We start from the raw sequence: 23,993 nt of genomic DNA, 5'->3' as shown, positions 1-23,993 counted from the left end.
CGTTTATGTGCGACACGGGACGATGCGATTCTCCTACTTCAGCAAGACGAGCCGTCTTAGGGGAGGGCCGCTACAGAGCCTCCTCCCCTCCTCCGCCCCCACCAAAGTGGTTCTTGAGCCCTTTCGTCATTCTTTATTGGTCAAAGTGGTTCTCGATCTCTGTTTGGGTTCGAGATTGTCGTGCTTATATCCCCATTTTTTTTGTTTTTTTTTTTTGGGGGGGAGGAGAGGAGAGGGGGCGATGGATGTGTTGGATTTTTTATTAGGAGGCTTCTATTTGAGAATTCTTGTTCCTTTTTACTGAGATTTGTTATGATTTTGATCATGGGTAAGAGTTGAATGTTCGGTGAGGTCGGGTTTGTATACAAATTCGTCAATTGGTATTTCCGAGCTTGAAGTTTAATTTGTGATTCTGGGCCGTTGTTCCGATTGGTTGATGTTTGGGAAGGCTGAGATGTGTCTGGATCAGTAGTGAGTCGGCTTTGGATAGAACTATTTCCTCGTTTATGATTCTGAGGTTGGTGATGGAAGGAATTTGGCACTAGTGCTTCTGTGAAATATCTGCAAAACCCGATACTTTTTTTTTTTTTTTGATAACCGAGGTGTCCGGGCGGCCGGCGAGCTATGACTCAAACCAGCGGTGGAGCACGACTATTCCTTGGGAGGGGGGGATAACGCAGAATTCCACCGCCACGACCCCTCGCTTAAATCACCGACGCGTACGAGTGTAGAACTACGAGTCAAATGTTGCTGAAATAGTTCCTGAATTACATGTGGAGTCATGCATTTATATAAAGTAACTTGCAGCTACTTCAACCTGGGCTAGAACAAATTGAGTACTTTATAGCTAATTAGTTGCTTGATATAGAAATCGATAATGAAAAATAGTCAGCCAAGGTGGTATCTCTCTCGAGTCCTCTTATGGAATGACCTAAGGAGCTCCATAAGCGAATAGCTTTGACTTTACTTATTGCATTTTTTTTTTTTTGGCTTAAGACTATACTTATTGCGTTAAGACATGCATAATTGCTTGATTCAAAAATAAATAAATAAATAAAGAGCCCAACCCAACCCGACCCAAAGAGTGCATATATAATTTGGGCTCAGGCCGGGTGGAGGTAGGTACTGTTGAGTTTCGGGCCTGGCCGAGACCCGATCCGTTGACGCCCCTACCTCAGGGGAAGATTCCAGCCAAGTTCCTTTTGCGGGTGGTGCAAATGTGTTGAGTAATGGGTCGGCGATATTATAAAATGAGACTTCGTTAGCACTCAAAACGATTTTATCACACTTCATTTATAGCGTTTCATTTCTCAAGTCGGCGAGGGAAAAAAGAAATACTCAAGTCTTGACCCTTAGATTAAAAATTTTTAAGAAAAGGAAGAGTAGAAGCAGATCACAGTTGAGAATCTGTGGAATATAGCTTAGTGCAAATTAGTGTCGTGCACTGTTTTAGGTAACGGGATTGTGTTAATCTCGAGTCAACTCATCTCGATTCTCCAAGCATACGATTGCTCATGTTTATATAGTACTTTGTGATAAATCTGGTCTTTAAGCTTCTTCATTTTTTCCCTTTTGTCGCGGTTTCAAGGTAAAATTTGTTTTTTCATCCAAATCCAAATAGAATTTACTGACCGAATGGCGGGAAGCAACGGGTGGAGCTGCTACGGAATAAGTTAATAATAAACTGATGAATTAGATTCACCAATTTTTGTACTAACTATAAACGCTATCAGCTACATGTCAATCAAATTGAAAAGATATGAAATTTGTCCAAAAATCAAGACCAATGGTTAGTTTAAGGTCCAAATGTGTGAAAAATTGAATTACATGGATCAAACCTGAAAATTGGACAATAGAACTAAGACCCTTTTTTGGGTATTTGCCCAAGAAAAGAAAAAAAAAGGGGGAGTAGCCCAAAAGGCATGCACGAGCAGAGGAATCAAAATCGGTTATAATAACAACGGCCCCAATTTTGCATTGGACTGCGCGAGAGTCTGCTCAACTGAATCCTCCCGCCAAATTCAACCGCCTTCATCATCTTCTTCCTTCTTCAACCTCTGCTTAAACCCCCCTCTCTCTCTCTCTATGCACAGAGACCTCCTCTCCTCCCATGTCTCCCACTCGTAAAACAACCCTCCTCCTCCTCTTCTCCCTCACCTCCCTCTCTCTCCTCCCCTCCGCCCTCCCATCCCCCACCACCATCGGGGTCACCTACTCCCCCCCCAACTCCACCGCTCCCGGCCCCCTGCCGCCGCTCGACCGCGTCGCCGCCGCCGTCTCCGCCCTCAAGATCCCCTCGGTCCGCCTCCTTGACCCGACCCCGCGGCTCCTCCGGGCCTTCCTCTACTCCAACACCTCCCTCCTCCTCTCCGTCCCCAACGCCCTCGTCCCCTCCCTCGCTGCCAACCGCTCCGTCGCCCTCTCCTGGCTCTACCGCCACGTAGTCCCCTTCCACCCCCGCGCCCGGGTCTCCGCCATCTCTGTCGGCAGCAACGTCCTCGACGCCCGCCCCAACTACGCCGGCCTCCTCGTCCCCGCCCTCCGCAACCTCCAGTCTGCCCTCCGCGACCTCGGCATCCGCGACGTCATCGTCTCCACCACCTTCTCCTTTGTCAATGTGATGACGACCACGTTCCCACCGTCCGCAGCCAGGTTCCAGGAGCCCTTCGCAGAGGCCGTGATAAAGCCCCTGCTCGCTTTCCTTAGGGACACCAACTCTTCTTTCATGGTGAACATCTACCCGTACAATCTCTACCGGCTCCGCTGCGAGATCCCGCTAGGTTTCGCTCTTTTCCAGGAGCACCCCTTCATGTACAGGGACGACTTGACGACAGGGGTCCGGTACCGAAATCTCTTCGACATGATGGTCGATGCAGTAATTGCGGCGATGGCAGTTGCAGGGCACGAGAACATCCCGGTGATTGTGGCTGAGACAGGGTGGCCGAACTCGAGTCCCGACGCAACAGAGATCGACGCCAACGAGCTCTACTCTGAAATGTACGTGAAGGGCCTGTTAGGCCACTTGAGGTCGGGGCAAGGGACGCCATTGAGGAAGGAAGGTGTCGCAGAGGCTTACGTTTACGAGCTGGTTGATGAGGAAGCAAACGGGACGACGAGCCAAGCTCACGCGAGAAACTGGGGGATCTTGTATGCGAATTTCAGCGAGAAGTATGAGGTTCAGTTCTCTTGCGCCGGCTATTGTGGGTCGCCGGAGGAGTTGTTGATTGGGTTCGTGGTGATGCTGCTGATTCTGGTCTGGTTGATATGGTATGTGCCGAATTCTCCATGGTGATTCCGTTTCGACGGGGTTTGATCTCGTTCTGGCTCTTCTCTTCGATTCGGCACCTCTCTCTCTCTCTCTCTCTCTCTCTCGGAGAAGTTGATCATTCACGTCCACATTTTGGGTTTGAATCTCTGATCGTCTAGCACTTGCAGTAGCTGATTCCATTGTGTTTCTCTGTTCTTGTGATATGATCTTGACTTTGAGGTGGTTCTTTCTTTCTTTCTGTTTTTTGTGGGGATGGTCTAGTCCTTTTCCTTCTGTTGTTAGCTCAGAGTAACAAGTTCCTGCAAATTTAATGGAATGCTATGGCGCTGCTGCCGCTGTTACTGGTTTCTTGAATGCGAAATGGGTGGAGTTGAATTGAGTTCTTCATAGCAGTACCCGAACTCCAAGTGTGCTCGGGGGACTTGGGAAGACTTATGCATCACCAAGCATGTGTGAACAGTGAACTGCAATGCCTTGCAAAGCTCGAATTTTTCTAGGTAGAAGAAGAGTTGTAATGCACAGGCGACGTATAAAAAGCTGCGCAGCGCTTTTGTGCTCGTGCGATAGATCGCGGGCGGCCCCAATTTGAATTTGATCGAAGATGACCACGACTCGATGCAGTGTAATGCTGCGAAAGAGATCGATTAGAGTTTTCGCTAACCAGTGACAAAGAGGTAATTTGATAAGAAGCAAACCAAGTTAAGGCCTAGCAGCGAGCACTAGCAGAGTTTCAGTTGAAGGGTGAAAGAGGAGTAGAGAGTATCGTGAGCAAATGCAATCACAACTTGGAAGATCATGTGAGAGGTACAATACACACACAAAAAAAAAAAAAAAAGAGCTGTTTTTCGCAGCTCATTCGGCACTAATTAACGGGCTTAATTATGTTTAAGTTATGATTAGTCTGACATAATCCCTCCGCTGTTACTGACTTAATCCTGAGATTTAACAGTCAAAGTGAGCTCAATTTGCACACTAGGTGAATTATGAAGAGCCCAATCGCCCGTCCATAACCACATAAATATGAGCGATGGTGGTTGATTTCATGTTTCATCCCCTTCTGTATCGCCTTCATTTCCCCAAAAATAAAAATAAAAAAATAGGAATATATAAGACTGAGAAATGCCACGTGGCAGCCGACGGTGAACTGCTTATCTTCTGTGCGTCAATCCCACCCATTCCTTCCTTCGGTTCCGTTCCCCGAGAGAAAACGTTAGCCAGCTGAGAGTAATCACTATCACAACCAAGCTCAAGCCAAAGCAGAGAGCTCTTCTTCTTCTGCAGATTTCCTTTTCTCTCCTCCAAACCACGAACTGAAGCCAAGGCTCTCTCTCGGCATAAGAGATGGAGACCGGCATCGCCTGCTACGCTCGTGGGGCTTTCCTTCCCTCCAAGCATTCCACTTCTCTTGTGTCTCCTCCTCCATTATCTCCATCTTTCACCTCCAAGGTATCTGATACATCATCATCCCATGAACTTCTTCAACGTTTTGCTGTTGATAGGTCTTGTTTGCTCTTTGTTTTCATGATTGAATGGACCTAAAAGGGTGTTTGTAAAAACCAAAATTCGATAATGAATGGCAGAGTCTGAAGTCGAGCTCGCTATTCGGCGAATCCCTGCGAGTGGCGCCGCCGCCGAGGTCATCCCTCAAGGCCTCCAAGGCGAAGAACTCTTCTCTCACAACAAGATGTGAGATAGGGGATAGCTTGGTGAGTTACTAATCCCTTGCACGAAAGTGGGAAGTTTACTGAGCAAGGTTGGACTGTGTTGTGACTGACTTCAGAATGTGTGTGTGATATGAATATGTGAGTAGGAAGAATTCCTGAGCAAGGCTACTCCAGATAAAGGGCTGATCAGGCTGCTGGTGTGCATGGGTGAAGCAATTAGGACCATCTCTTTCAAAGTCAGGACGGCTTCTTGCGGAGGCACGGCCTGCATCAACTCCTTCGGAGACGAGCAGCTTGCGGTCGATGTGCTCGCGGACAAGCTCCTGTTTGAGGTTAGGATGCTGAACTTTTTCTCTATGGCTCGAGTTTCTCACTAGTGCTTTTGTCCAATTGTTCTAGGGGCAATCCTGAATTGTATGGTAGAAATCTGTCTCGAAATGTTGTAAATGAAGAAGATCAAATACTCTGCACTTTTAGGATCATTTCGCCTGTTGTCGCTGTCTTGTCTTAATCGATTTGACGTTTAGCCAAGAAATTCCAATGCTTTTGCAATAGAGAATGATATCATGAATTTCACTATTAGGCCCTGCAATACTCACACTTCTGCAAATATGCCTGCTCTGAAGAAGTCCCTGAGCTCCAAGACATGGGAGGCCCAGTTGAAGGTCTGTCTATCTCAATCGTCGCGATGACCAACCATAAAGTTTGATTCGAGGCCATGTTTATGAGGTTGTGAGAATTTGTAACAGGTGGATTCAGTGTTGCCTTCGATCCCCTCGATGGTTCCAGCATCGTCGACACAAACTTCACTGTGGGAACCATCTTCGGGGTCTGGCCTGGAGACAAGTTGACTGGGATCACAGGAAGAGATCAAGTCGCTGCGGCCATGGGCATCTACGGGCCCCGAACAACATACATTCTCGCTCTCAAAGACCTACCTGGGACCCATGAGTTCCTTCTCCTCGACGAAGGTTATCGATCATCGCAATTTTACAACTCGTGGGCATTTCATTTAACTCATTTGCCAGTATTTCAAGTCTCCCTGAATAAGTGTAACTGCTGTCAGGGAAGTGGCAACATGTGAAGGACACGACCCAAATTGGTGAAGGAAAGATGTTCTCTCCTGGAAACTTGAGAGCCACATTCGACAATCCCGAATACAGCAAGGTTAGAACTCTCCGTCCCTGTCTTCGCCCTCCGCACAAATATAGTATCGGCAATTCGTGACGCGGGTCGATGCCGATTTCAGTCATGAAGAGTCAAGACCCGTGGTCCTTCAACAACAAAAGGACTTAACTCTTCCTTGTTTTGCTTAATACAGCTGATTGAATACTATGTCAAAGAGAAATACACGTTGAGATACACTGGAGGAATGGTCCCAGATGTCAACCAGGTTCATCCTTTGATTCGATCCGGGCAGTGTGAATCAATCCAGTTTCATTGACACCAAAATTGGGCAATCTCAAAGATTTGATCATTTTTCCCCTTTGAACTTCTCAGATTATTGTGAAGGAGAAAGGCGTGTTCACAAACGTGACATCGCCATCTGCCAAGGCGAAGCTGAGGCTTCTATTCGAAGTGGCTCCCCTTGGCTTCTTGATCGAGAAGGCCGGAGGTTTCAGCAGCGACGGCAAGCAGTCCGTCCTGGAGAAGGTGATCACCCAGCTGGACGAACGGACCCAAGTCGCCTACGGGTCCAAGAACGAGATCATCCGGTTCGAGGAGATGCTGTACGGGTCATCCAGGCTTAAGGCCGGGGTGCCCGTGGGAGCCGCCGCTTGAGGCAGGGAAGGATGTCGACCCCGTGGCTTTGTATTTGTTGGATGAAACCCGAGCTACTTTGGTCATACGAATTCGGAGGATAGTCGAATGCAAAAAAAAAAAAATGTCCAGTAATTGCTTTGAGACTCAGACATTTACAAGTTGAGATCATTATTTGCGGAGTTGATGAATCCGACCGACCAAACGCTGTTGGATAAGTTCATTGCTCGGCGCTTAATCCTCGACAAACACGAGCCGGGCTGATAATAATAAGCAGCTAAGATTTAACAGGACGAACACATCATATGTGATGTGTTTCCTGATTTAGCCCCCGTTCAGGTGAATATTCATGGCAAGATTGATTCAAGCAGCTGTTTCATGTTGTTGCATTGCAGATTTCTTCAATACGTCAAGGCTAGAACGCAAAAAAAAAAAAAACGAAAAAGGGCGATTGAAAAAGCTGGCGAAATGACGCGCCAGGTAGGGGTCGAACCTACGACTTTCTGCTTAGGAAACAGACGCTCTATCCACTGAGCTACAGGCGCTTGCCTTGCACGTGTATTCATCCAATTTATTGATATCGATAATTGTGCGTTGCGGCCCTTGTCCGTCCTTCGATCAATTTCTGCTTTAGATACTTTCTATTATCGTATGTCGAATTTTTTTTTTAACTTTCCGACACACCGTTCAAATTAAGAATTCAAGAACTTAGATCAGCACGTACGGAAGACGCATGTTCTCCCGATACTTAAAAGCGTGTTGAGAATAAGATGACCAAAAGAGTCTCGATTATTTTCGGTTCGAGTCACTCGATATTAAAATGACAGAGTAAAACATCATCTTTTTGTCCGCGTGCACCGTATGAAGTCGTAAGGCATTTTTTTTTTCCCACTATCGTTGTATACTTAAGAGGATTAAAAAATGTATTTCGAAAATCGAGATAAAAGCACACAATTTTGTAATCACGTCCCTCCGACTTCATATAAAGTTAATTGGTTCCGTTTGACGTTATTGTTATAGTCGACAAGAATGTGGCAGGGAAAGTTTGCGTGAAGTTTTTTGTATCGATAATCGTCTCCAAACTGACCCCGAAGAAATTTGATTAACTTGAATTAAAAATTCATGCAAATTGGAGGGTTTGATCGGAACAAATTACAAATGCATAAAGTGCAGGGACCAAAAGTGGACTAGTGAATCAAATGGCCAATATATTAGATTGATAACAAAAAAAATGGAATAATGCCACGAATAGTATCTAAACTTTGACTCAATATTCGGGGTAGTTCATGAATTTTTAACTTATTCAACGTGGTCAATAAATTTTGACGCAATGTGCAGGAACTAAATTGAACATATATCGAAAGAGCACCGGCTACATTGAACAAATTAAAAGTTCATGGAGTACGCTGCTCGTCAAGTCAAAGTTCACGTGTGCATGAAAATATCGTCTGTATAAAGAAAAGAGGAAAAAAAAAAGGAAAATATCCCGCTTCTATTTAAATTAGGGGTGAACAAGATGGACTAACCAAATCAAAAATCGCCCGAACCGGCTAGTTTGGTTCGATTATCGATTCCTTAAAATTAGAACCGGTGTATGGAAAGTCCGATTCCGGAGGGAATCAGAACAATTTTTATTATAGTAATATTTTGTAAATCTAAACCTAATATTCATTCAAGCGCAACCTCTTCTTTCTCTCTCCTCTCTCACGCCTCGATCCTCTTTCGCATAATCACAATGGCGACTCTCGCCTGGTAGGCCACGCTAGCAAAAGTATCACATTATTGTTAAGCGCATGATATGTTGCTTCTTTTGCCGTGCCGTCGTCTCGGGTTCGCATACAATGGACCGCTTAGAAATCGGATCGAATCGGTCGGATCGATCTTCGATTCTGAAAACTGTGAACCGATTCTTTTGATCCGGTTTCGATTCCGAAATAAGAGTGAAACGAGTCGGGAATCGATTGCCCATCATTGAAATATCGAATCGGAGAAAGTTGTTTCGACTCTCCGCGTCTCGTCGTCTTCTCTCGGCGCCCCAAAACCCTCTCGGCCCTCTGCGTTTGTGTCTCTGATCAAAATGGCCTCCTCTCGCATCCCGCCGTCGAAGCCCCTCGAGCTCGACCTCACCATCGTCAACGCCAAGCATCTCAAGAACGTCAACTGGAAGAACGGCGACCTCAAGCCCTACGCTATCTTCTGGGTCGATCCCGATCGCCGCCTCGCCACCAAGTCCGACGATTATGGCTCGACCCGACCCGTCTGGAACGAACAGTTCACGATCCCTCTCGCCCTCCCCCTCCCCGATTGCGTCCTCTCCCTTGAAGTTTTCCACTCTAAACCCTCCGAGACCCCCAAACCCTTGGTCGGGTCACTCCTGATCCACCTCAAGGACCTGCCCGACCCGCAAGATAAGGACCAGATCCGGACGTACGAGCTCATCCGACCGTCTGGTCGGCCTCACGGCAAGATCCGGATCAAGTTGGCGGTCCGCGAGCGCCCCGTGCCGCCGGAGTACGTTATCCCACCTTCAGGGTATTATTACGGGACCGCTCCTCCTCCGCCGCACCCCACTTCGCGCTATCTCCAGCCACCGCTGGCCCCACTCCCCGTGCCGCAGGTTGTGACAATGCCCCCGCCGCCGTCTAATACTGTCCGCGAGTACAGGCCATATTCTGTTCCGACCTATGCAGCGGCCCCTCCACCACCACCGCGCCCGGCTCAGTCGCCGCCTGCTTATTCCTATCCGTACTCAGATGCCTATTCTGGATACTATCCGGGGCACTTCTCGTCTGCGCCTCCGCCCCCTCCACCGCCGCCGTTCTATGATCGGGGTTCGGGGTATGGCGGGCCTAGCAGTGGCCCATCCGCACCCGTTGGTTACACAACGGCATACGAGAAGCAGAGAAGTGGGAAGATGGGGCTAGGGGCAGGATTGGCTGTGGGAGCGGTTGCTGGAACGCTGGGTGGGCTGACATTGGAAGAGGGATTACACTATGAGGAGGAAGAGAAGATCTCAGAGCGGGCTGGAAGTGACATGGCTGCAAAGGATGATTATTGCGATTATCGTGATGATTACTGATTTCAATTGTGGGTTGGTTGGTATGTTTCTTTACTGGTGATGGGCAATGTCAGCCTCTATTTTGACATACATGTTTAATACAGTGTGACGTAAATAACTTAGGTTCGCATCTGGATGAGGACTTTCTCTTGTTTGGGACAGTTGCTGACTATGTCTGTCCTAACAACATAAATAAGTGGTTGCCGCTGAAATTCTCTAGATATGTGTTATGCCAGATGGTGGATTAAGTAAGTACAAAGAAATGATAGAAAAAAATTTGGGTATGGTAGGTTCTTGTAGAATGTGCTGTTGCTGAGATGGAAATACAAAATTATCTATCTATCGATGTCCATATATCAGGACTAATAGTCAATTAAGGTGACTCAAGTTGTGTGATGATCCATAATTGATGTCATCATCATGTTCAACTCAATCAGTTTGTATTCAATGTGGTTTTGTAGATACTCTGGGTATGTCCTCGTGACTGCACTCTGTGATAAGTTATGCTAATGAATTTGTCCATAATGGGAGGGTAGTTTCAGGAAATGTAATACATTCTTGTCTAGAATATAGTTACCTAGATCGTTGTGGCATGCTATGAGTTCATCTAATGAATGAGAATTGGGTCTACTACTTATTAAGCTGGCAATACGAAATAATGTATTGGCATATTTCCATCCAAGTCATCTTGTGTGATCCCAAAAGTTTAATAGTTGGATAATGTACACTATCCTGTTCTAAACAAGCTAGTGTCATCGGATTTGCGTTGTTGTCTTTTATTTGCACGAGGACATGTTGGGGTCAAAAGGATCAGGCATTGTGACAATTTCCCATGTAAGGGTATCCCGGACTATGTACCTTATTCATGATATGTTGAGGGGTTTGGCAATCTTGACCCTGGTGTATAGGACTTGATTGTTTGCAGTCCATACTTTTTCTTTGCATAGAAGTACAGTTGTTTTTATTGGTTTCAATGCGCTCCAACAGCTTCTCATGTGATGTTGCACCGAGCATGAAACCACAGCATAAGGTTTTCTCACATACTGTCTGTGTTTTTTGATGATGGCACTACTAGTAGTATATTGTTTTCTGTATTGTCGGAGTTTATCTTTCTTTTGTGAAAACCCTATTAGTCTTCGCATGTAATGTCTGGTACTGATGTCTACCTGAGAAAGAGTGATGTTGGGAATCTATTTCGTCACGCGACGACACCATATTGGCTATTACAAATAAATGTCGTGGGAAGCTACTTTTCTTTAGCTTTATTTGCAGCCGTTGCTAATCTCCATCACTATGTGTTTGGGTGGATCTCCATCATGGGTTAGTATGTAGTTCTAGAGGCATCATTCCTCGTAGGAAGGTATAATGGAGCTGAGATTTAGTTTTTGAGTAAGGAGTTTCTTGGGCGTAGATTGCCTTCTATTGGCCCAAAACACTTTTACTGGATAAGAGAATGTTAGGCTGAAGCGCATGTAGCTTTTCAGGAGAGGAATGCATATAATATTTTGAGTGGAATTAGGCATTGAGATTTGAGGAGTGCATCAGAAATATTCACAATGCAGCAAGTTCACGTAAAATCAGCTGGACAGCATGGGGATTTTAGGAGCTCTTGCAGTGCGAATCATGGAAATGTGGAGTGTGTGAACAGCTGACTAGTATGTAGCAAGTAGTTTGATGGATGCTAACTTGAATATCAAGGGGCCCCCCCAATCTGCATGCCTTCACAATCTTTAATATAAATGACAGAATTTGTGATAGCTTACCTTCTGAGGTGAATCATAAATGAGTTGAAGGAGGATCATAAGTCTGCCTTTTGGTGATTGTGTCATTGTCGTGCTTTAACTTTGTTACTGTCATTCATAGGAAGTAGCAGAATACCTTGTGCAGTGGGGATGTCATTTGCTTCAATTGTGGTGTGTAAGAAAGTGCTAGGAAGTATACACCTTTTGGAGTCCATGCTGCCATCTTAGATGAATGCAGTAGGGCAGCTTCTGTGCTCACATCTGGTTCATAGTCTTGGCATTTATGCAGCTCGTAATGTCGGAATTGGAAATTTTGATTGGTGGAGCCATGATTATTCATGCTTAAGGTAGTGCTGGCCCAATTAGTGCTTAGGATAGCCCCACTGAATATGGGCTCAGACCGTCACTGCATATGTATAATGTGCTGGTTTGTTTAATTATCTGATTTCCTAGGCTCTCTTTGGCCCAATTAGTGCTTAGGATATAGCCCCACTGAACATGGGCTCAGACCGTCGCTGCATATGTATAATGTGCTGGTTTGTTTAATTATCTGATTTCCTAGGCTCTCTTTAGCCTCCACGGTCGACGCTTCATCCATAATGGCATGAATTAAGCTTCCGCTTTGGGTTCATCTCCAATTTCTACATATGCTCGTTCTTATCATTTCAGCCTGCATCTTAATCTAGCATGCTGTGGGAGAGCTGTTCAAACCAAGTGGTCGCGGGTAATTGCTTTTAAGTATTGCAAATCCTGAATCAGGGCATTGTTGTTGGACTTGAGTCCTTGAGCTTATTTTGTTGTGGGGAACCCTTGGCCGATGTTTTGGGCTATCCGGAGATATTGTTGATTTGAGTCAATTATCCGGTCTTCTTCGGAGTTCTTATCTCTATGTTTTGGGAACTAAAAAGAGTGATGTACTTCTGGATTTAAGAAAAGGTGGCAAAGTTTGGTTATGCTTTCTCTCCTTCCTAAAGGTTTTTCCAGCTCTTCCTTTCTAGAATTCTTGGATGGTCTAATGACGTGTTAGAAAAGCACGAGTGCTAGTTTAATAGCAATTTTCTCAGACATGGGTCAGCAATTAGCGCTAATAATTTAATTATGGTGTCCATAACTCAACAAACGAATGGGAAGCAAATTGAACTTGGATGTATCATGTTTATGTCAAGTGCTAAGTGGACGGAAAATGTCCAAGTCATTGAACCATTGTTGACGTATCCAATCCAACGACGACCAAGCCGAAATCACTCACATAATGCACTTCCTTTTAACAACAGAGGCAAAAAAAAACATCTCGAATTTCAATGGTGCGACTCTGCCCCGTACCTGCGGCACCACCCTGGCCGCCGCAGCCCCTGGGTTACCACCAAGAACACTGGGAACACAAAGGCCTCCTCCCAACGAACTCCCAGTTCTCACCACTGTCCTTCGCATCCATCGGCTAACACTCCACCTTGAACACCCAACACTACGTCTTCCACAGACCTCGTCCTCTTAACTCCGATTTCAAACCACAGAAAAACCATCAAATATGAGCAACGCGTAAAGCTAGCCGCAAAGTACATTGAGAAAATGGGCACTACAACCGAACCTAGCCTCAGGAATATGCTACATTTCAACACTTCCGGGAGAAACTTCTATCCTCCATCATTCAACGCTAACTAACGAAAAGACACTGCAAAGTACCTCCGCCGGAAGGAGAGAAGGAGGTGGAATTGTCCAACGATGTCGAAGAGGCGAACCTCTGTTGCTGGTCGAAGTGTTCAGACTAACGGCACTTCAACGAGAAGTGGCCATTGGGAGCTCGGACCAAAGAGACACGAGAGGTTTTACGAGGGTTTAAGGGACTGTGAGCAAGAAGTGGTTGTTGTGGCGAGGAAGACGAATCATGGAAGCAAAAGAGTCTAGGGTTCGGGGAGCTAACTGGAGAGGATGACAAAGACTAGCGAGAAGGAGAGAGCGAAGAGGGAGAGAGAAGAGAGTCTGAGCCCTAGCGGATTAGAAATGGGTCGCAAACCGAACTCATTTAGACCTATTCATTTTAGGCGTTAAATTTTAAAACCCATTATGGGTGAGCTCTTCCAATTTGAGGTGACCCATATACAACCCATTTAAAAAAAAAAAATTGGTCGTATATGTATTTAAGACTCATTTTTGACAGGTCTAATTGATGTAATATTTCCGCGACAACCTAACCGTAGAATTGGGTTGTTCAAAGCTACCGCAAATTCTCAATGTGGCAAATTTATATGTAAGGATTAGTTTAGGAGAAATTCATACAAAGCAACCATTATGGCATTGATCATATTGCTTAATTGTCGCCATCAGTGGTTGGAACAGAGATTGCTACTTCTTTGCTCCCCTTTCCTTGCTCGTTGGAAAGAGGAAGCAGTCGAATCTACATGGGCTTATAACTCGTATCCCATTAGGGAAATTATCTTTTATAGCACCAGCAGTCCACCTAATCCTATGAACAAGGCATGTAGCGCCAAATTTTTCGACGGAACCGCATGAAAATTGTTGGAAAGAAAACCAAGTTGGTGCTCCAATTATTAATGCTATTAATTTCTGAATTGTGACTATGCTTATAAAATTGCACGCAGGAACAAATTTAGAGCTGACCCACCCCTGTTGTTAAGACTGAGATTGACTTCAAAGGCTTTAAAAACAGATCGAACCTAATTGATTAGTTGGACATGTTGTCCATGATTAACTTCCAACTGAAATATCTCCAATCATTTGTTTTTTTTGTTTTTTTTTTGTTTCCCGTCTCATCCAACCGTTTAACTACCTTTGTACCGGCTCCAATGGTCGTCGAGCTCCACAACTTATTCCCCATCTTTCAGACATTTTCCTTTATTCTAAGACAACATGTTGGAACAAAGAAAAACGTGATGACTCAAGGACCAGAAAAAACGATCGAGGGACGATTTAGTTGACAAGTTTATATACAACTAGGGCTAAATATAAAATCTCAAAGTCTCATGTCTTTGTTTAGTCATTTGTAATGAGTTTCTGAATAATATGGCAAGTCAATTGTAAGTGTCTGCCCGATAAATAGTTTTAAATCGAGACATAGATAAAATGATGACATATGAGTGTTGTCGACGTGATATAGAAGAATTAGAATCGTTCTATGGGCATCGCAAATAGGGTAAAGAACAAATTGCCGATGCTTCATTAATCATGATAGATAATTAAATGATGTCCGCACAAAACAATCTTTAAGTCATCTCATTCAATCTAGTAATCGTTTCAACCTTAGGTCCAATCTTATGACAAGATGAAAGATGCTAACGCACCCCACCCCCCCAAACATGCCTTGATTTCTGCACCACTGGACAGAAGACAAACTTCACAGGAATATCATCTAACACAGGCGTCTCTTTGATTTGCTCCATTGACAAGCTCTGTGATCCGATAGGGAATCGGCCCCGCAGCCGGCCTAGGGTGGGTTCAAAGAACCGTCCGGAAAAACTAGGAGAGAATAAAACCATGCAGAACAGACACTCTAACCCTAAAACAAGAGAGAAACGAGAAAGGTTCATGAACCCTAACCCTAAGCCCTAAATTTTTTTTTTTAAAAAAAGGAGGAACAATATTGCTTCCTAGCGTCAACCTTTCGGCTTGTGCAAGATGGAAAACGACGGGTATAGGGTCATCAAAAACGGTTGAAGAGACAGTATTAGGTTCCATGAACCGGCTGGAATGATTTATAAAATTTTCATGCGGGTCCTTGTCTTTGCCTTATCTAAATATATCAACAATGGAGGAGGGCGCTCATTCATTTTGCTGAGTGATTCCATTGTCCAGGAGTCAGAGAAGCCTGGCGCTATTTAGGGTTTGATTTCTCTTGAAAGATTTACTTAATGATGAGATAATTCTCCCGTTAAATAGGTTTAAGACAAGATCTCGGGTACATTCATTCCCTCCCCATGCATGTTTGCGTCTTGAGATTATACTAATGATTGCTACAAAGGTCAAGGGGACATATGATTATCTTTGATGTCGTTGATAGTGGACCATTTCGATGCTCTTCTAAGTTGAGACGTTCCAACTTTCATGGTCTATGGTCGGCCTGCCAATTGAAGTGATGTTATCGTTTAGCACAGTCAATCACCCTATTATTCTTTTTGGCGAAGTTCTTCGATAGACCTGCTCTATCGAAACGATTTGAAATGGCCACCCCTTAAAGTCTTTGATATTTCCATGCAAAGGCGGCAAGTTGGGTTTGTGCATCTTTTATTGCGTCTATTGAAACTTGGAATAGCTAATGACTTGAGACAAACTTGAGCAGATAGTTCGCATGACTATTGAGCTTCTAGGTATAGTCCCCGAGGATGAATGGTGTATACTCCAGAGCCATTCTACATGCGATTTAGACAATTTTATCTTTGTGCACCAGATCTACTGCAGAATGAGATGTGCCCTTTCTAACTCTACAGATGATCTCTCTCTCTCTCTCTCTCTCTCTCTCTCTCTCTCTCTCTCTCTCTCTCTCTCTCTCTCTCTCTCTCTCTCTCTCTCTCTCTCTAGGTTGCTTGATAAAAACAAATGTTTCGAAACTAAGTTCAATGGATGGCAAAAAAAAAACCAAGGACAGAAGTCCATGTAGCACCAACACCGACAACCGACACGTCATTTCTATAAAAATAGAGAATTCCGACATGTTGTATGGTAAATTTATAATTTTATATATACTTGATAAATTAGCATTTTAATGATTATTTCAATCAAATTAACTTGATTCAAATCCCACAAATAAATATTGACTCCTAAACTATTGAAAATTTTAGGGGCTTGCGCAATTAGGTGGAGGCTTTTAGGTTTTGATAGATTTATAAATTCATCCCTAAAATATAAAAAATTTTCAAAATTGACCCGGTAAACTCTCGTGTAGCTAGCGTGTTGGGAGAGTTAACCAAGTGTCAGAGTGTGACGGACACCGACACGCATCCGACACCTACACGTAACTCACGGAGAGTGTCTGTGCTTCCTAGATAGAAGCTATAGATATAATTATGTAATCAGAATAATAATTCAATCTAAATTCAAATTTTATATCCTGGATGTGTTCTGGTGTGCCTTCTATGGATGGTATATGTCAACTTGATATATATATATATATATATATATATATATATATATATACATACGTACACACACTTGTAATGGGAGATGACTAATGATAATTTACGCCATAAATAATAATGTTAGCCTTTATAGAAAATCTTTTGGGTCTTAATTTTAAACCTTAGTTTCTGTTTCACAAAAAATAGGCATTGACTCAAATAATCAAAAATCTTTCACCAAAAAGTTTATTTATAGCTTTTTTTTTTTTTTTTTTTTGGTGTGATGGGTTCAGTGATGATACTGGATAGGAGTTCAATCGATGGAGCAACAAATTAACAAACAAAATTAAAGGTCAATGGTTGTAAATGATAATAACATTAATAAACCGATGAAAGTATATCGAGAATATGTAAGTTTTTATGATGGATCATCTACGTAATTGCACACAGAACCATTCACTAGCAGTTATTATTCTAAGTATGGTCATAACTGCACTTCCGAGATTCTAATCCCCTCATCCAAATACTGATCTCATCTATAAATGGTTGCAACTTCTAAGGCCAACGGGTTACTCGACCGTAACTCAGCATCCTTGCTTTCGATCTATCCTTGTCCTAATGTTCCCCACCTTGCTTCCAACACTTAGCCAAATTTAGAATGGCCAGCCCAGTCTTTGCTTGTTCCGGCTATGAATTTCATCGAACAACCCTTACCTAACTCGTCCACATTAGGATTTTGTTGAACAACCCTTAGCTATTCGTCCACATTGATTCCACATAACCATCGTCAATTTCTCTACGTGGATGCCAATACTCATGTCATACGATGGTTGGTTATTTAACAGCTTGAAGCACTCTAGTCGACCAGTCTCCCTTGATCAAATGCACTCCATTTCTTTTTTTAGAGCTGTGTAGCACAATCGTCGGAAGTTGTACACTACGGTCATCGATAGACCGGCCAATAACTACATCGTACAGTCGATAATCATGCCAATCACAGTCCACCAAACTCACTTAACAGACTAAACCCACCGTTTGTGACATAAAAGAGTTGGACTATCTTTTTGTGCAAACAATTTCATATTAGAGACATTGTACATTCTCCATTTTCCTTATAATATGGGAAGGACTACCACATTGGGGAACATTTTTTTTTTTTTGGTCATAACATTGGGGAAGTTGGCCATGACTTGAATGGTATAGATACACTAGCTAGGATTTTAATTCGATGTTCATTGCATGCGACTCAAATACTTTTTGGGTGCTGTGTGACATGACGCCCCACCATTTTGCTATCGGTCCGCACCATCAAGAATGCACCGTACACGTCTCTCTAATCACTATTCGAAGAATTGATATCGACTCTTTTAAAATTCCAAAGCATATGAAGTTAGTGAAAATCAATGCACTTCTGACTCGGTTCGTTTAGTCAAAAACAGAATGATTCGAAAAGAAAAACATTTTTTTTTCTGAACAATGATTTTTTGTATTATTTAAAGTAATTAGCTAATGAAAATTTTTTCTGAACAATGATTTTTTGTATTATTTAAAGTAATTAGCTAATGAAAAATGGTTTCATTATCGATGAAGAATTCTAAATACTTTCGCAAAAGTCGAAAGTAATTTTTTTCACTCGTTCATTTTTATAAAAAATCCAAGCGAAAGAAATACTTTTCAAATCATTCTTTTTTCGCGAAAACAAACCGACTTTAAGGGTGTGTTTGTTTGAGTGACAGCGTTTTTTGGGAATTGGTTTTCTAGAATTCTATCCGTTTGGTTCACCGAAAATAACAGAGTCACAAAAAGTATATTTTGACCCCAAAAAAAACCGGAAAGTTAGGAAAATGAATTCCTAAATCTAAAGAAATGAAAACACTTTTCGAAATTGCTCATCTCGAATTTTTTAATATTTTAAGTTTATTTTGTTTTACATAATATAAGATTTTTTATTTTCCTTTTTTTTTCTTTTTCTTCTTCCTTCACCGGTCACCGAGCCTCAGCAAGGTCGACGACCGGCCACTAGAGGTCGAGCCTCGCCATATCTAGGTCGGCGAAGCTCGAGCTCTCCGGATCCCGGCAAGACCGGATCTCGTGTGAACGATCGTTGGCTGTCATTGAGGGCCGGCGACCGGCGAAGGAAGAAGAAATAGAAAAATTAAAAAATGTAAAATAATTTTTCTTTTTCGTAGAGTTTTTCTTCGAACAAAAGCACGGTAAGCTCGAACCATTCCACTCCAATTCGAATCGAGTTATTGCAGTTCGGGAACCAAAAAGAAAAGGGCACAGTTGGAGTTGAACTGGCACACACGTGGCGGGGCTGTGTCGAGGAGAGACCCTCCCCTCGCCTCCCCATTTTCTGGTCTTAGTTCTGAGGATCTTAGCGGACCATTCGAAGGTCAAACCTCTACATTAAAAGAAACCACCCCCACCCCCCAATTGGTCGCATTATGCCCAAAACTAAATGGCAATATCGCTGCCACACGCCGACAAAATCTGAAATGGCGGTTCCTTAGACCGACCCCTTTCTTAATTATTACAACCCCCCCCAAAAGCCAAAGGTAATCCCAAACATAAGCTAAGCTAATCATATTAATGAAGGGGAATTACCCATTCCCCCTCCCCCCACCCCCCAAACACATTCCTGCCCAAGTTGCTATGCCACCTTCAAATTCAATGTCTCTCTGTCTCTCTCTCGATCTCGACCGACCAACGTTGGGATGTGGGGATTGACAGCCAACGTCCAAAACGTAAAAAGCCGGCTGCTCTGCATGGATTCATGTGATCAAGAGCTCGTGCACAATAATAATAATAATCGTTAGGGTTTGATTACTTTCTATGGAATGGTTTTCAATTAGAATAATTATTATTAGGATTTTGATTTGATGTGCCTAAAGTTAATAGTGGGGATGGTGTTAGTTGGATGAGGAAACGATCCACACTCCATTCATTGTATCGTTCGTGTGTGCATCGAATTGGAATTGCCCACTTGCTATGTACACATCGATTGCTGCCCATACAATCTCCCTATAGGGCTTGCTTTTGCAGTCATATAAGTGACATAAAATAACGAAAGAGTCGAAAATTAAAAGGTCTTACTATGCCGACCATCCACTGTCATTTTAACAGTAGACAATCCAATGCCAGCCACAAATTGTTTTGTGGCTATCGCATAACAACCAAAAAAAAAAAAACTACAACTTTTGGTGATAAGCATAGCACGGTCACACTGTCATGCACAGTGTGACAATCAATTAAAATTTTTCGAAATTAAATTTGCCAGGTTTCGCGAATTTAGCGAGGAAAATGGGACCAAAAATATCATGGCTCCCATGACTTGACTAGGGTTTGTAAACTTGTGTTTTCAATTAGGAGATTCATGACATAAATTCCCATAAGCTCCACTGCTTACCAAAGCCTTTTTTTCTTGATTTGCCACTAAATTCCCGGAAGCATTAGGAAGTGTAATGAACTTTGGCATCCACCTCGAGAAATGGGAGATCCCTAATTAATTGAACATCTAGAGATGCCCCAAGCATTCCATATATCCCTACTGATTTAATGTCTTCCCAAGTGAATAGACGTCTCCCCAGTTAATCTACCAGCTAAAGTCAGTCTCACTTGTTGTTAATCTCGGAAAGCCATAGTACCGAGTATGAAATGCATATAAGTTGTCGATACTTACTGTCGTTTTTTCGCCATTTGTCTGATCGACAAAACTTGACATGAATCCACACAGCCCTTTCGCAGTGCACCCCAACTCATAGAGGGTAAATCTCACTTGCCGTCAAGTCCGTGAATTTTGATTTTAATACATACACCTCATCGGCATCTCATAAAAAAACTGGCTGAGGTGCGCGATCAAAATGTATTAATATCAAATTTCAACGATGTAAATGACGATCAATATCGAATCTCAACTATGAGATTAAAAAGTTGCTAGAATTAAATGATCATCAATGAATTTCACTTTACGACCCTTAGTGCATCGGATACAAATCCGACATTGAATTTCCGAGAATAGAAGCTTCATTTCATAATCATATGCCCAAAAAAAAAAATTATTAGATAGCTATGACAAATAAAATGGAATTAAAATAATGCCACGTCGGCCAGTGCATGAACCGAGCCAAGCCCGAACCCCCCCTATATATATCGCACCCAGTCTGATTCTTCTCTTCGTCTCATTCCTCACTCGCACTCTCTTCGTCTCCCTCCGGCGAGAGCGAGAACAGGAGGAAGAACCAGAATTATCCCCAAAAATTATTTCTTTAAAAAAATCTAAGGATGGATTTTTCTTCTTCTTCCTCGACTGTTACCACAACTGTCACCACCGTCGCCGCAGCCACCACTGTGGTGTCGAAATGCAGGGTGTATCCGTCTCAGACGTCCGCCATGGACGACCTCAAGCTCTCCGTCTCCGACCTCCCCATGCTCTCCTGCCACTACATCCAGAAGGGGGTCCTCCTCCCGCAGCCCCCCTTCCCCATCCAATCCCTTGTCTCCCTCCTCAAGCTCTCCCTCTCCCTCTCCCTCTCCCTCTTCCCTCCCCTCGCCGGCCGCCTCTCCACCGATTCCTCCGGCCACTTCCTCATCTCCTGCAATGACGAGGGTGTGGACTTGATCCACGCCTCGGCTGTCGACCTCCTCGTCGCCGACCTCCTCTCCCCGTCCCGCGTCCCCGAGCGCTTCAAGTCTTTCTTCCCGATGGACCGGACGGTGAGCTACCGAGGCCACTGGGAGCCCATCGTGGCCGTCCAGGTGACGGAGCTGCGAGACGGCGTCTTCATCGGCTGCGCCGCGAACCACGCCGTCGTCGACGGGACCTCGTTCTGGAACTTCTTCAACACCTTTGCCGAGGTCTCGCGAATCGGGGAGCGGAGGTTCTCGAAGGTTCCGGACTTCTGCCGGGAGTCGGTGCTGATTTCAAAGGCCGTGCTCAAAATCCCCGAAGGCGGCCCGAGGGTGACGTTCGACGAGGACGAGCCGCTGAGCGAGAGGATCTTCAGCTTCAGCCGGGAAGCGATCTTACGGCTCAAAGCCAAAGCCAACGACAAGAAATGGAGCGAATCCGATGACGGCGACTTTAACGCCGGGGAGATCATGGGGAAGCAAATGCACGACCCCCACGTGACCAGCAGCAACGAAAAGCTGACGCCGTCGTTCCTCCAGAGCTGGTTCGCGAAGCCACGTGGCGGGACAGGGACGCGCGTCGAAACGGTGGAGATCTCGTCATTCCAGGCGCTGTGCGCGCTGCTGTGGAGGTCCGTGACGCGCGCGAGGAAGCTCCCCTCGTCCAAGACGACGACCTTCCGGATGGCGGTGAACTGCCGCCATAGGCTCGAGCCGCTGCTCGACGCTCACTACTTCGGGAACGCGATCCAGAGCACCCCGACGCACGCGGCGGCGGGGGAGGTGCTGTCACGGGACCTGCGGTGGTGCGCGGAGAGGCTGAACAGGTCGGTGGCGGCACACGGGGACGCGGCGGTGCGCGGGGCAGTAAAGGAGTGGGAGAGGGAGCCGAGGCTGTTCCCGCTGGGGAACGCCGACGGCGCGTCGATGACGATGGGGAGCTCGCCGAGGTTCCCGATGTACGAGAACGACTTCGGGTGGGGGAGGCCGGTGGCGATCAGGAGCGGCAAGGCGAACAAGTTTGACGGGAAGATATCGGCGTTTCCGGGGAGGGAAGGCGGCGGGAGCGTCGACCTGGAGGTGGTGTTGGCGCCGGAGACGATGGACGGGATCGAGTGCGACTCGGAGTTTATGCAATACGCGTCGCAGTGCTGATGATGTGACGGTGTTGGCGTCGCTGGATTTGGTCTCTCCCGAGGGACGGGATTGAGTGTCGGATTCGGTGGGGTCCAGGAGTTTCAACGGTGCGGATTTGGTCTGAGATGTACATTTGAGGATTGACTAGGATCCTCTCTCTCTTCTCGCGCGGGGCATGTCTGACCTTAAATAAGTCAAAGTTAGTTTTAACCTTATCTGTCTTCAAACCTTTTTCTTCTTCACGTCGGATCCTTTGTTGCATTTCAACGGTGTCGAATTCCCGGGCATGACCCAATCTAATTTGGTAGTTAAAATCACTCTCTTCGTTTTGATTCGATTACATCTCGCGATCGATGATGTGAACGCTAATGATGCGAACGACTTGCATGGAAATTCATCCTACACGATCTTTAGTAGTGCTATAAAAATGTAAGTGATCTAAAAGCTTTTCCTATGATTTCAAATGGCAGGGAGTGTATTTATTTCGCAAATTAGGAATAATTTAAAATTTAATTTTTTAAAAAATAATTGTTTATATAACTGAAGATAATTAATCATTAAAAATATTTTCATTATCAATAAAAAAATTATGTTTAAATATTTTCGAGAAAATTTTTAAAAAAGAGCTGCCTTCATTTTTTTCAAATAAAGATTCAAAGTGGACTTTATTTCAAATAAAAGCTTAAAATGTCCTTGTAATTTCAAAGAAGGGCCTCAATGAGGTTATTTTCGTTTTTTGACATTTTCTATCCTTTCTTTCCTTTTTTTTTTCTCTTTCCTTTTCCTTTTTTTTTATCTTCCCCTCGCTTGTAGCCGTGGCCCGGCGGTCTCCCCGGCCACAAGAGAGAGTTGGCCTAGCCTGCGACCGGCAAGGGCTCGCCTCACCCGGCCCGGGCGAGGGCCGGCCTCGCGGCCACCAAGAAGGGCTCACCTCGCACCGCCTAGAATCACGCCAATATCATCTACACCAACCAAAGAACGGAGCCGTTGACTTGCTAATAACATCTACACCAGCTAGAGCTTGCTTCAGTAGAAGCAATCGGCGGCTTGGATCAACTCGTCAAAGAAATCGGACTTGAGGTCGTTCGATCCAACGAGGGAGTCGGGGCACGAATCTAGCAAGTTCGAGAAGGCATCGGAGAGGGCGAAACCATGGGGGAGGAAGTGACCAGGTGGCTCAAGGTGGAGCCAGCGGTGGTGTTGGTGGTGTTGTGCGTCGAAATCTTTCGACGGGGCTTTCTTGGTTATGGGTTCTGGGCCCAAAATGACTATAGCCCAAAAGAGATTGCTAACGCAAGAATCTTTTACCGAACTTAATCCATTCATTTTCCGAAAAGGGGTTTTGGGTCGATTTTGGACAGAGTGTCAAATGCAGTAAATGTCTTTATTAACACAAAAGGCGCGTTACAAACTCTTAGTAACCTCGACAACCCAACACGTGCAATAGTCGAGGCGTGCAGCAAACTTCGACGCGACTGCGGAATTAAATCAACGGGGTCGGACAAAAATGTAGGACACAATGCTGGAATTCAATCAACAGCACTAGACGGGGGATTGTAGGACACAATACCGGAATTGAATCGACAGTATTGGACAACATGGATGAAGGGTGCAACACCGAAATTGAATCGACGGCATCGCACCTAGTGAGCAAATGTCGGAATC

The 23,993-nt window shown here is 44.6% G+C and overlaps 4 protein-coding genes and 1 non-coding gene across 5 annotated transcripts; 4 read left to right on the top strand and 1 right to left on the bottom strand.

Annotated features, from left to right (window-relative positions):
• The first annotated feature begins 2,079 nt into the window (after positions 1–2,079).
• On the top strand, positions 2,080–3,627 carry LOC115748136 (glucan endo-1,3-beta-glucosidase 2). Its single transcript, XM_030684561.2, has 2 exons — positions 2,080–3,340; positions 3,378–3,627. The coding sequence occupies exon 1, from the start codon at positions 2,111–2,113 to the stop codon at positions 3,290–3,292; it is 1,182 nt and encodes a 393-aa protein (XP_030540421.1). The 5' UTR covers positions 2,080–2,110; the 3' UTR covers positions 3,293–3,340; positions 3,378–3,627.
• An 885-nt stretch (positions 3,628–4,512) lies between these two features.
• On the top strand, positions 4,513–6,871 carry LOC115748217 (sedoheptulose-1,7-bisphosphatase, chloroplastic). The gene is made up of 8 exons (XM_030684673.2): positions 4,513–4,714; positions 4,849–4,974; positions 5,079–5,264; positions 5,516–5,597; positions 5,682–5,903; positions 5,999–6,099; positions 6,254–6,325; positions 6,433–6,871. The coding sequence occupies exons 1-8, from the start codon at positions 4,610–4,612 to the stop codon at positions 6,712–6,714; spliced, it is 1,176 nt and encodes a 391-aa protein (XP_030540533.1). The 5' UTR covers positions 4,513–4,609; the 3' UTR covers positions 6,715–6,871.
• A 294-nt stretch (positions 6,872–7,165) lies between these two features.
• On the bottom strand, positions 7,166–7,238 carry TRNAR-CCU. Its single transcript has one exon. It is a non-coding gene; the product is annotated as a tRNA-Arg (tRNA).
• A 1,411-nt stretch (positions 7,239–8,649) lies between these two features.
• LOC115748195 (extensin-like) lies at positions 8,650–9,970 on the top strand. The gene has a single exon (XM_030684644.2). The coding sequence runs from the start codon at positions 8,771–8,773 to the stop codon at positions 9,770–9,772; it is 1,002 nt and encodes a 333-aa protein (XP_030540504.1). The 5' UTR covers positions 8,650–8,770; the 3' UTR covers positions 9,773–9,970.
• Positions 9,971–20,728: 10,758 nt separating this feature from the next.
• LOC115748088 (uncharacterized acetyltransferase At3g50280) lies at positions 20,729–22,689 on the top strand. The gene has a single exon (XM_030684489.2). The coding sequence runs from the start codon at positions 20,847–20,849 to the stop codon at positions 22,344–22,346; it is 1,500 nt and encodes a 499-aa protein (XP_030540349.1). The 5' UTR covers positions 20,729–20,846; the 3' UTR covers positions 22,347–22,689.
• The last annotated feature ends 1,304 nt before the right edge of the window (positions 22,690–23,993 follow it).

The sequence above is a fragment of the Rhodamnia argentea genome, chromosome 8 (assembly GCF_020921035.1).
Source record: "Rhodamnia argentea isolate NSW1041297 chromosome 8, ASM2092103v1, whole genome shotgun sequence".
NCBI classification, from domain to species: domain Eukaryota; kingdom Viridiplantae; phylum Streptophyta; class Magnoliopsida; order Myrtales; family Myrtaceae; genus Rhodamnia; species Rhodamnia argentea.
The sequence above is the reverse complement of the archived record's forward strand: the minus strand, read 5'-3'. Positions and strand labels throughout refer to the sequence as shown.

What these genes read in the sequence shown, in the direction of transcription:
- LOC115748136 (XM_030684561.2), top strand. Translation starts at nt 2,111, where the DNA reads ATGTCTCCCACTCGTAAAACAACCCTCCTCCTCCTCTTCTCCCTCACC.
- LOC115748217 (XM_030684673.2), top strand. Translation starts at nt 4,610, where the DNA reads ATGGAGACCGGCATCGCCTGCTACGCTCGTGGGGCTTTCCTTCCCTCC. An exon ending in CTCCATCTTTCACCTCCAAG is followed by an intron (nt 4,715 to 4,848) that starts GTATCTGATACA and finishes AATGAATGGCAG; the next exon opens with AGTCTGAAGTCGAGCTCGCT. An exon ending in ACAATCCCGAATACAGCAAG is followed by an intron (nt 6,100 to 6,253) that starts GTTAGAACTCTC and finishes TGCTTAATACAG; the next exon opens with CTGATTGAATACTATGTCAA.
- LOC115748195 (XM_030684644.2), top strand. Translation starts at nt 8,771, where the DNA reads ATGGCCTCCTCTCGCATCCCGCCGTCGAAGCCCCTCGAGCTCGACCTC.
- LOC115748088 (XM_030684489.2), top strand. Translation starts at nt 20,847, where the DNA reads ATGGATTTTTCTTCTTCTTCCTCGACTGTTACCACAACTGTCACCACC.